The sequence below is a fragment of the Aotus nancymaae genome, unplaced genomic scaffold (genome assembly GCF_030222135.1).
Source record: "Aotus nancymaae isolate 86718 unplaced genomic scaffold, 86718_ANA_hifiasm-v0.15.2.pri h1tg000015l_1, whole genome shotgun sequence".
Classification (NCBI taxonomy): domain Eukaryota; kingdom Metazoa; phylum Chordata; class Mammalia; order Primates; family Aotidae; genus Aotus; species Aotus nancymaae.
Window position 1 is genome coordinate 1,349,919 of NW_026988427.1, and position 12,577 is coordinate 1,362,495.

General features: G+C 41.2%; 2 protein-coding genes across 4 annotated transcripts in view; one reads left to right on the forward strand and one right to left on the reverse strand.

The window, feature by feature from the left end:
- Positions 1–1,476, reverse strand: part of INSYN2B (inhibitory synaptic factor family member 2B) — a 117,446-nt gene extending 115,970 nt beyond the window's left edge. Inside the window, exon 1 of one of the 2 annotated variants that reach the window (XM_012461119.2) lies at positions 1,315–1,476. The gene's annotated coding sequence lies outside the window, so the exon portion shown is untranslated. Of the gene's footprint in view, positions 1–1,295 lie in introns of both variants that reach the window. The other variant, XM_012461118.2, reaches the window with a different exon arrangement.
- Positions 1–12,577, forward strand: part of DOCK2 (dedicator of cytokinesis 2) — a 437,527-nt gene that overhangs the window by 334,095 nt on the left and 90,855 nt on the right. For both annotated transcript variants that reach the window (XM_064376547.1, XM_064376548.1), the window contains exons 28-29: positions 4,103–4,201; positions 6,562–6,656. In XM_064376547.1, coding sequence (XP_064232617.1) covers positions 4,103–4,201; positions 6,562–6,656 — 194 coding nt within the window. The remainder of the gene's footprint in view (positions 1–4,102; positions 4,202–6,561; positions 6,657–12,577) is intronic.

The following is a 12,577-nucleotide window of genomic DNA, read 5'->3' on the forward strand; positions in this document are numbered from 1 at the left end:
TGCAAGTCTCTCTGGAATTCTGTTTTAAGAAGCAATTTCCCATCCTGGCATGCTGCTTGGGTAAGGATGAGTGGCTGCCTCATTCCTAGGTAGTAAATATGTCGATTACAAAATTTCTGCCAGAGATGAAAAGAGGGGAATTCTCGCTAGCATGGAGACTACAAGGGATCCCCCTCCACCCCTCTGTCCCCCATGCAGTATTCAGGCTTTTCCAGGTTTCTGACAAGACTGGGAGTTCGAGATCCTACACTATAAAGTTCGAGCAACGTCTGTGTTAGGGCTAAGTTGCTAGGGCAAATGCAATCTGATCATCCTCCATCCCCTATTCCTGTCTCCTTTTAAAAATTTAAGACATGGTAAATATGAAAGTAAGGTCTCAAACTTGTACAGAGGTGCAGGACACAAATACCATTTTGGGAGAAACTACTGAAAAAGACCCACATCAGAGAAGCAAAATGTTACTCCATTATTCTATTGCTGTGTGACAAAGAGGTGGTTTTTAAAATCCAAATGACAGAAAGGAGACTTTTCTGAATACGAAGCTGCTGCTAGTGTCTCACTCCATTTCAGGTATCAATCAGTCACATTGGTGTGATTTCCCACAGATCTGATACCAAAGTGCTCTAGACACCATAGCAGAAAAAAAAAAAAGATGCTTTTAGTTGGAAGTAAAACACTGTCATTTTTCATTAACAGCCAAATGCAGGTAACTTGTCCAAACTTCAGTCACATTGCACTACAAATCGTACTGAAAGGCATGCAACCGGGTTTTGCTACATGGTAGTGAGAACTAAGAAATTAACAAGCTGGTAGAAGTAATTTTGATTGATCAGTGAACTACAACACACCGACCAACTCCTAATAAAAAGATAATGGTTTCTTTCATAAAACAGCCACTCTCTCTAGGTAGGGACTAGAATCCCCCTCCCTTTTTATCTTTTACAATGAAGAATGGAAGTTTCTCTAAACAAGGCTTAAGACAATGCATCCTTTTCAAGATAATTCCAGGCAACTTGAGATCCGAGGTTTGTTTTTCTTTGCTTTTTTTCCCCCTTGAAATTCAAATCAAGCCATTAGAAATAACAAGCATTCCAAATCTATGCATTTGGGGCAGCCTGCAGTTCTTACAATGGTGGATTTTTCATTACATACCACCACACGCACACATACAAGCTCCCAGTCTCACTGTTCATTTAAGCCAAAGCTTTAAAAGTGAACTATTGTCCAAGAGACGATCGTATTTTCTCTTACAGGATCATCGATCATAAAAAATAAAACCTACCCACATCTCTTACCTTGAAGCAGTGGAATTACCTGCAGAGGATGGTCCCCCTTCCTTGTACAGTGAGCCAGGCTTTGACCAGAAGCAGAATTACTCCAAAAGAAGGAATAATAAGTCTTTTATATTGTAATTTTCACTGTTTATATGCAAGAAGTGTAGTGGGTCTGCTCACGTAGGAATAAATAAAAAGCCGAACAAACTGCTCAGCAGCTACCATGTGAAAAGAAAAGACCTCTAGTGGCCACAGGCTGAATTCTTTAAGGAAGGGAGAGGAGAGATGGAGGGAGCAGAGGAAACACACGCTCCTGTGTATGTGTGTGTAGATACACACACACACATATGCAGGTGCACATACATGCACATACACACACTCCTGTGTCCCTCAAATGCTGAGGTTTCTTCTTTCCTGCATTTGGCCTGGCTGTAGGTATAAACAATAATACTGGTCAATTCTTGATTCAAGTGGGAGCTGGTTAAATTAGCAGTGACCGTGGTGTTCTGTCTAGTTTGAAAGGGATAATTTCACACACTCACTACCACCCCCTGGGGGCCTGAGTAGGAAAAAGAATGAGACTCTGGATGTTCAAGGAGGTGCCACCCAGTGTAGAGGCTACAGGTTCCCATCAATAAAGCATCATCTGCCATTGCCCCCGAGAGTCCCAGCTTTGCATTCTCTGCCGGATTTGCATGTTTTCTAGGCATTGATGGTGGGCGGGTGCGGTGGTTACTTGGCAGGGAAGACCAGCTTCCTGGGTGTGTGACCTTCGTAGTCACGCCAGGCTCCTTGCTTAGAAGGGTTCCGTGGCTGTTTGAAATATCTGAATAATTTTAAACAGGGGCTCTGCATTTTTACTTTGTTCTGGGTCCCACAAATTCCAAGTGGGACCCAGTCATGGTCCTGCTGACAAGGAAAGCATGCTATCCCTAACTTCTCAATTGAAAAGAACCTAGAAACAAATGAGAATCCATGTCATGGGAGCTACTTTGGGGAGTGTAAGCTTAAGAAACAGTTTTCCAAAAGGCTTCCTGTTTCTTTACCACTGGAATGAAATTGTAAATCTGGGAGAAAATATATACACACGTATGTATACATACAGGCGTATCTCGTTTTATTATACTTCACAGATACCTGTTTTTTTTTTTTTTACAAAGTGAAGGTTTGTGGCAACCCTGCATTGAGCAAGTCTATTGGCACCATTTTTCCAACAGTCTGTGTTCACTTTATATCTCTGCATCATGATTTGGAAAAACAAGCAGTATTTCAGATTTTTGTCCTTATTATTATACCTGTTACGGTGATCTGTGATCAGTGACCTTTGATGTTACTATTATAATTGTTTTAGGGCAGCACAAACAAACTTCACTGTGGAAAACTTCACTGGTGTCTGTTTTTAAGAAATTGCCACAGCCACCTCAGCCTTCAGCAACCACCACCCTGATCAGTCAGCAGACATCAGCATCAAAGCCAGACCCTCCCCCATCAAAAGGATTACTATTTACTGAAGGCTCAGATGATTGTTAGTATTTTTTTTAGCAATAAAGTACTTTTAAATTAAGGTTTATGTTCTCAAAATAAAGTGTATGTTTTTTTAAACATAATGCTATTACATACTTAATAGACTACAATATAGTGTTAACATAACTTTTATATTCACTGAGAAGCCAAAAACCTCATGTGACTAGCTTTATTGTGATACTCACTTTATTGTGCTGGTCTGGAACCAAACCCACAATATCTTCAAGGTACGCCTGTATATATTTCATATATGTTATTTTATTTAAAAAAGGAGACGTTTTTTAGAAAAAGGCAGCAGTTTATGATAAAAATGCATTTTCTTTTTTGTGGGTTCAAACATAATACTTCCAGCCAGGCCATCTTCCACAAGCCTGTGCTTGGCGGACCACAGTGGAACTTCATTTGGCCAAGATGGCAGCCGCAGTGGAAACTTGCAAGACACAGTCAAGAATGACTTCTCACCCTTGGTGGACTCGTGGGCAGTTCTTTATTTACCAGGTTCCAGAATAGATCTCCCTGAATCCTGCTTGCAAACACAGAAAACCCACTCTGATACGGACTGATAAAATCTGGGAAAAAGGAAGCAGAAAAGTCTATGCTGATGCCTTAACCTTAGTAGAGTCTCCTCTGCCCCCAGGGTCCCCTCTCCATGTCCCTGCCTTGATTTCACTCTTGTTAATCTTCCTGGTACTTAGTTGGCTTTGCAGGTTGAGGATCTTACTCTTTTTCTCTCAGGGATTGATCTTTCTTCCCCGAATAGATCATGAACTCACAAAGAGCAAGGGCCACCTCTTCTCATTTCTTTCGTCCCTCTCAGCCCTTACCAAGTGCCAGGCCAACCCAGCAGGTACTGAGTTGCCACTGGCTGATTCATGGTGATCCAACTACAGATCCCTCTGCAGAGAACTTTAGTGTATTTCAAGGTGCTAAAGGAGGCACCTGATTCTTTTGATACTCCTCTAGGGTTAGATTCAGATGAATTATTGTCCTACTTGACAGATGAGACAATTGGGACTTACACGTGTAAAATTGTTTGTCATAAAATGAAACTGTCTTCATGACTTTGATATAGGCTGGATTTCTTGACACAAGTACAGTGCACTTTCCTCAATGTGCGAACAGCAGGGGAGGTAATGGATCAGGTGGTATCTTTCTGTTTGGCACTCCCATTACAGTCCCAGGCACATAATAGTATTCAGTAAACACTTTTTTGATGAATGAGCCGTAAGGAGACATTTTCTCACAGGGACATTTCCCACGGTCGTCTCTCCACTATTTATAGTATTTTTCTTCATTTCTTGCAGAGTCACTTTGTGGCATGTATGACGGCCATCTTAAACCAGATGGGTGACCAGCACTACTCCTTCTACATTGAGACCTTCCAGACCAGCTCTGAACTTGTGGTGAGTCTGTAGGATACTGGGGGTGAGGAAGAACTCTTCCATCTCTGGCACATGCCTCTGTCCATGTCAGAGAGACCTGAATGTCTGTCACATAATCTAGATATGACTTAACCAATATTTGTTGATGAATCACAGACAGTTTGGGGTTTAAGAGCGTGACTGTTAGAATCACACAGTCTTAGGTTTGCATCTAGGATTTGTCACTTGCTAGCTGTGTGGCCATGGGCAGGCGAATCACTCTTAAGCCTCAGTTTCCCCATTTATAAAGTGGGGATAATATTATTTGTGTCATAGGGCTAAGAAGGGGTTACACGAGAACACAATAGCTCTTACATAGTAAGTGCTCAGTAAAATATAGCTCTTATTAAGATCACAAATACCTAGAGGAAGTTGGCCTCTGGGCCCCCTTCTTCTAGCCTCTCAGGATGCATTTGCTACAAGACCATCTGCCCGTGGCCTGTGGCTTCTATCTCTGCAGCAGATGACCTCATTAACATAGAGCCCAGCCCAGGCTGTTCCTGCCCCAAGGGTGGAGCAAAGTACCCTTTGCCCTCAGTGTGGTCACCTTTCTAACTGTCTTGTTGCAACCAGGTTCAGGATTCTCACTTCTTGAGGTCACTCTCGACTCTCCCTCAAGAGACAAGGGGCACCAAAATTGGATAAACCTCAGAGAGAGGCTCATAAAAAAATGAATCATGAGAAAGCCAATGCCCTACCCCTAAATCCATTCAGTAGTGAGATGTTCTCTCCATTGGAGTAAGATTGGCAAGAAGTGGAACCTTTCACTCAACCTTCAATTTCCCTGTCTTAAGACATGGAAATAGAAAAACTGGACTCCTAATTTTTGATCCTCCATGGACGGAAAGGTTTCTGGGGGAAGAAGATAAGAAATGGAATTCTTATTGATTGAACATATACCATTTTCTTACATAACCCTCACAAAAATATGACATAGGAATTAGGAGTCACGTTTCACAAATCTACAATCTGCTTGCTCAAGGTCTGATAGCTAGTATGTGGTGGAGGTAAGGTCTGGATGTCGACTGTAACCCTTATACAATGTTACCTCTTCTCATTAAGAAGCTACTCTTACCATCTGTGATCCAGAGGTGATCTGCATTTCCGTAGGAAAGGGATGTGCCTGTGATGATATCCACACTTTCCCGGGTGACATCAAGTATGAATAATATAATAATACTCACCATTATCATCATCATGTAATGAGAATTTGTAAAAGACCAGGGCTGTACTCAGCCTCTGATTGGCAGTATGCACTTAATCCTCACAGTCACCCTTTGAAGTAGATATTATCCCCATTCTGCTGACGTGGAAACTAGGACTCACAGTATTGAGGTAGTTCTCCCTAGCAACAAAGATTGCTGGAAAGGAACAAGTGCCATTTCTAGAATTTTGCAATTTAGCTTAAAACAGTAATTTTCAAATTGTGTTCCTCCTGTCCTCACTGTGCTTTACCATAAACGTGCACACACACACACACACACACACACACATACAAAATTCCACCAGAGCTGTTCTACATTTATATATTTTATATATTGGGTTCCAGGTAAGACTTTGTTTGAACAAATAATTCTGCTGTTAAAATAATTTGAAAACCACCAACTTAAGGAAACAACTCTGAACCGATTTCCTATAGATTTTAAATTTTGCCTAAAGCACCCTGGTGGTATGATTTCATTACCTCCAGCTCAAAAGGGTCTCAGCGCCAGTGGTTCTGGTCTTAGCTATCCAGATTTGTCTTTAATTTGCATTCTCCAAAGATGGAGAAAAAGTTTGGCTCACTGCAGCATCTACTGGAGGGTGCTGAAGTCCACTTCAGAGGAAGAATTTCTTTCACTGTGTCTCCTCTAATCTGCTTGTCTGTGTGTGTGTGTGTGTGTGTGTGTGTGTCTGTGTGTGTGTGTGTGTATGTGTGATACATGAATTAGCTGCATTTACAGCACTGCTAATTAGATGTTCATTTTAATAGGAGTTTGTTTGCTCAATGACTTGAGATGCTTTCATATAGTGCAGATTATTTCCTCCTCAAATATATATTTGGGAAAATGATTATAAAATTGCCACATCAATGAGTATTTACTTCTTTATTCCCAAAGACGGAATTAATAGTGCTTTATTTTGAGAGCATTTTCACATCCCATATTCATGTTCCACTGACATTTGGGAAGCACTATCCCAGTATTCAACTTTTAAGCTTCCATTTAATTTAGTTAATGAAAGGCTGTGTCCCTTCCCTTTTCCTCCCTCTAAAATATAATACAGAAAAAAATGGAAAGAGGCAACAAGCTCCAAGTTCCTTTAAAACAGGATGACATGTGTGCTGTGCTTCGCTGTTTCAGGACTTCCTGATGGAGACCTTTATCATGTTCAAGGACCTCATTGGGAAGAACGTGTACCCTGGAGACTGGATGGCCATGAGCATGGTTCAAAACAGGTGAGCTGCTACTTGCTTCCATGAAGCTGCCTTACCCAGACCTCACTTTAAAGATCACTTATTTAGAGTTAAGATAGGGACAATTTCTCCCTGCTGAAAAGAAATTAAAGTGTTAAGGCATCGTTTCTTTCTATCTTTAAACCCAGGGAAGTATGCCTCACCAATCTTGAAGCTACTCAGAAAGTCCTCCCCAACTTCCTCCATTTTTGAAATCCCAGTTAGAATATCATACTTCGTCTCTGAAGCCTTTCCTGAACTCTTGAGACAGGAGATCTTAGAAAAGCATTTCAAAAATTTATTATTTTAAATTTTTAAAAATAATAAAATATATTCTGTGACATGGTAAAATAAATTTAGGAAGCATTAAATTAAACAGCTTTAAACAGGTTTCTGTGCTGCAGGACTTCTCTGAGCTTTGAATATGCTAATGTGATTTTTTTCTAAGAGGAGGATTTAGGGTGCAGCTTTCCATTTGCCCATCCATTTGCACATAGGATGTGCATTTGGTGTGTCTGTATGTGCATCTACGATACCCATTAATGTCTCCTAGACTATCAGTGTAACCCAAGCATAACAGATTCCTATGGCCCAACACAACAAGAGATAAAAGTAATTGTAAACAATTTCAGTCTTTACTGATAGATCTCTTATATCATTTAACCAAAGTAAAATCCAAATTATAACATTCATTAATATTTTCTAATATTCCTTTGGATTTATTTCTAATATTCCTTGGGTTTCCCCAAGTCTCTCTCAGAACCTGATTCCCAAATCCTACCTATCAATTCCTTTAAAATATCATCTTCTTGGCGTTTCTCTTTCATTTCTCACTGCTTTCTTTTGGATTTTTTTATTTGCTTTAGATTCTTTCACGGAAAGACCTTCATCTTATACTGGTGTCTGGTTTTATCTCCCTCCAACTGTTGCCCTTGTTTTTTTTTTCCATTTTTTTAATTGCATTTTAGGTTTTGGGGTACATGTGAAGAACATGCAAGATTGTTGCATAGGTACACACATGGCAGTGTGATTTGCTGCCTTCCTCCCCATCACCTATATCTGGCATTTCTCCCCATGCTATCTCTCCCCAACTCCCCACCCCCCATTGTCCCTCCCCTGTTTCCCTCCTCCAGACCCCAGTATTTGATGCTCCTCTCCCTGTGTCCATGTGTTCTCATTGTTCAACACCCACCTATGAGTGAGAACATGTGGTGTTTGATTTTCTGTTCTTGTGTCAGTTTGCTGAGAATGATGGTTTCCAGGTTCATCCATGTCCCTACAAAGGACACGAACTCATCATTTTTGATGGCTGCATAGTATTCCATGGTGTATACGTGCCACATTTTCCCTGTCCAGTCTATCATCGATGGGCGTTTGGGTTGGTTCCAGGTCTTTGCTATTGTAAACAGTGCTGCAATGAACATTCACAAATGCCCTTGTTTTATAACAAAAAAACAAGCATTGGCTGTCAAAGATAGAAATATCTCTAGAGGGCAGAATAGGGGAGAAGTTAAAAAGACAATATCAGAATTCTCTGAAGTGGAAGGCAAAAAGGAAAGACTAACTCAGACTTGCCCAGGCAAAAAGAGAATTTATTGGCACAGATAACTGAAAGAACCCTGAGGTGTGGCTTCAGGCGTGGATGTATCTAGGTGCTCAAATAGCAGTGTAGGAAATCTGTGTCTCTCTCTCTCTCTGCTTTTTCTCCCTGTTTACTTTATTTTTAGGCAGATGCTCTCCTCATAGTGGGGAAAATGGGCTCTAGAAGTTGCAGATATATTCCTCGTTGTATTTTCAACCACAATAGAAAGAAAAAGGCCTATTTTTTATAGGTGCAGAAAAAGTTGTGAGGCCAGTCTTCAAAGATCTGGCCTGGGCTACATGCCTATCCATAGATCTCTTCGGCCAACTGAATGAAATGTGCTATTAAATCAGGCTTGGATTTCATGACCCACCTTTGGAACTGGGGGTGGGTGGTGTGGTCAGTTCTACCAAAACTACAAAGTCAGAGAGTAAGGAGAGAAGCGCAGGGAGTAGTTCTTCACAGGAAAGTCTAGGATTGTTACCAGAAAGAGGACTAAATGATGGGCAGGTGAATGCACAGATGTCCACCCTCGATCCAGGGTCTTGGGATTGGAGCCCTGGCCAGGCAGCTTCCCCTTCTGAGCTGTCTACACTGTCCTGTAAGAAACATGTGCTGGGCCCCATGGAAGTGCTTTGAAGGAATATTTCCTCCTGAAATCCCAGCTTGATTCAGACTTTAGTCACTTTTGGGACAGGCCACAGAAACAATACAATAATCCTTGTTTCTTTTTTTTGAGTCAGAGTTTCACTTTTGTTGCCTAGACTGGAGTGCAGTGGCGCAATCTTGGCTCACCGCAACCTCTGCCTTCTGGGCTCAAGAGATTCTTCTGCCTCAGCCTCCTGAGTAGCTGGGATTATGGCACCCACCACCATGCCTGGCTAATTTTTTGTATTTTTAATAGAGATAGGGGTTTCACCATGTGAAATTTTCTGAGTATAAAAAACCAGGATTGCTGGGCAAGCCACCATGCCCAGCAATCCTGGCTTTTTATATTTAGGAAATTAGAATATAATTTCATAAGGGACCTAATAAATTGGAAATCTTTCCTAAATAGAAATAATAGATTTGTATCTCTTAAGGGTCAGCCAAGTACTTATGATTTTTATATTAAAGAAAAAAGTTAGACTCCAGAACACAGCCTGGGCTTCTGACTCCTTAATTTTGCCACTTTCTTTTTCGTGGGAAGTCATTTAACCTCTTGGAGTGTTAGTTTCCTAGTCTGTGAAATGGGGATAATGGTAGTTTCTATTTCATAAAAATTGCTTTGTGTTTAGGAGGATAGAATGAGCTATTCCGTAGCACACTGCCAGGATCAAGGAAAAACTCAATAATAATAGCCTTGCCATCACTAGGGGATGACAACAAACTTAGCCTTGGACTAAGGAAGCATGTGCTAACATCAACCAAAAAAAATACTTTTTTCTCCTTTTAGGCACATAGCTTAGTTCGAAGATTTCCTTCATCTTCTGGCCAAAACGATCTCTTGTATTTATAGAACACATGAAATATTCTCACTATTTTTGCATTTTGTGTGATATTATAATAGCTAACATGTATTAAGTACCTAGATCCATCACTGTTGCAAAGGCTTTACATGTATTAGCTCATTTAATCCTCCCAACAACTTTATAATGTAGAACAACTGTAATCCGCGTGTTATATAAGAGGAAATGAGGCACAGAATAGATAAGTAACATACTTCCTGTTGCCTTGCTGAAAAGAAATAGAAGCCATTTCATTGAAGCCCATGCTCTTAATCTCTGTATTATTAATTGCATTTTGCCCAGAGATGTCAAACAGCCCTTTAAGGTCATGACACTAGTGAACAATTTCTACCCGATTTAGATAAACAGAACATGTACCATGACTTATCTCAGACCATAGAATACCATTTTCTTTTTCTTTTTTCCTTTTTTTTTTTTTTGAGAAGGAGTCTTAACTCTGTTGCACAGGCTGGAGTGCAGTAGCATGATCTCGGCTTACTGCAACCTCCGCCTCCCGGGTTCAAGCGATTCTCCTGCCTCAGCCTCCTGAGTAGCTGGGACTACTGGTATGCACCACCACACTCAGCTAATTTTTGTATTTTTAGTAGAGACAGGGTTTTGCCATGTTGCCCAGGCTTGTCTTGAACTCTTGACCTCAGGCGATCCACCCACCTCGGCCTCCCAAATTGCTGAAATTACAGGCATGAGCCACCGTGCCTGGCCCCAGAATACCATTTTCTTTTCTCCAAAAAGATGCAACTTTTTCACGTGATCAGGGCCAACTTCACTTATCAGTATGTCTGTACATGCCAACTAACTTTTCTTTCTTCCTTCCATGATCTATATGTTGTTATAGTTAGCCTGGTTTTATAATTTTTATATCATCACTTATGATTTCTGTATTATGTATGCATTAGTCATCTATTATTTACTTATCAGTTTGTTGGAAAAGGGAGTGGAGTTTTCTAGATTTTAATGTCTCCCCAGCTGTGTACTGTTTGTGTATGCAGACATAGTGACACATCTCCTGCAAAAAATACTTCCTGTTAGAGCATTTTTCTTTTTGGTAAGCTGCAACACTCAGTAAGATCTGATTTACATGATGTCGTTAATTTTTAAATGATCAAGTTCTTTATAATGTTGTAAATGAACAAGATTACGCCTAGAAACCTCTTTTACCTCTCTTCCGTCTGCACCTCACTCTAGACATCCAACATTTTGAGGAGGCTTAGGATTTATACACATCCCTAAAGTTACCCTAAATGCAGTCAGCTGCCAAATATTTATCGAATTTCATGGGCATTCAGGGATCTAGGCAATGAACAGGCCAATTTAAGCTATGATCCCAGAAGGCAGAGGGCTTTGGTCTAGCTGGAAAAAGAGTAAATATTTGCATGGACATACAACCAAGTGCTGCAGTTGCTATCATGAATTCAGAGCCCAGAGAGAGAGACCAGAGGCAGAACAGACAAGTTAGAACTTTTGGCTGCCTGAGTTCAAATTCCATCTCTACCATTCAAGAGCTGTATGACCTGGGCAAGTTACTTAACCACTCCGGACTCAGTTTTCCTCACTGTAAAATGTGGCTAATAAGAATACCTACCACAGAGGATATTTGTGGGAAATAAAATGAAATAATATGTAGAAAGTAGTTAGAACAGTGTTTGACACATAGCAAGCGCTTCATAAATGTTAGTCATTTTTATTTTATATTTCTATTTCTACGGTCTGGATATATCCAAAATACTTCACTGAAGCAGCAAATCTGGGCTGGATCTTGTCCACCTTTTCATATGGTGGTTCCGTCGGTGTGCTGATGAGTCATGGATACCCACTTTCTCTTTGTCCTACCTACCTGAATTTGTAATGATTATTCATTTTTGGGGTCTCCACCTCCTCCAATCCATGTAATCCAGAAAGAAAGAACTTTCTTCATGGTTGGTTTCTTTCTTTCTTTTTCTTTTTGAGATGGAGTCTTGCTCTGTCACCCAGGCTGGAGTGCAATGGCACGATCTTGGCTTACTGCTACTTCCACCTCCCTGATTTCAGTGATTCTCCTGCCTCAGCCTCCCCAGTAGCTGGGATTAAATATGTGCACCACCAACCCTGGCTAATTATTATATTTTTAGTAGAGACAGGGTTTCACCACATTGGCCAGGCTAGTCTGAAATTCCTGACCTCAGGTGACCCACTTGACTCAGCCTCCCAAAGTGCTGGGATTACAAACATGAGCCACCGTGCCCACCTTACCTCTTCATGGTTTCTTTAACCAGCACAGAACACCTAATCCTGACATCCAGCTAGTGTGGGATCCTGATCCTGGGAGCCTGCTGCATCCCTAACTGGAATCCCAAATTATGCAGAAAATATTTGCGGTCACTTGGGGTGAACCGTGTCCTGTCACTGAGCTGGAATATACTGATTCATTCTAACCTTCTGGTGCATGGAGTATCTTGTGTGTTGTAAAGGAGGCACTTAAAGGCTCTGTGGGGGAATGGATATCCCAGTGGCTCAAGGAGAGGGATAAGACTGTCTCCCAGCCAGTGCTTTTTTTTTTTGACATAGAGTCTCACTCTGTCACCAGGCTGGAGTGCAGTGGCATGATATTGGCTCACTGCAATCTCTGCCTCCCGAGTTCTGCCTCAGCCTCCTGAGTAGCTGGGACTACAGGTGCATGCCACTAAGCCCAGCTAATTTTTAAATTTTTAATAGAGACGGGGCTTCACCATGTTGGCCAGGATGGTTTTGATCTCTTGACCTCATGATCTGCCCACCTCGGCCTTCCAAAGTGCTGGGATTACAGGAAGGGCACAAGCCACCGCACCCAGCTAGCCAATGCTTTTATCTTCAAGTTC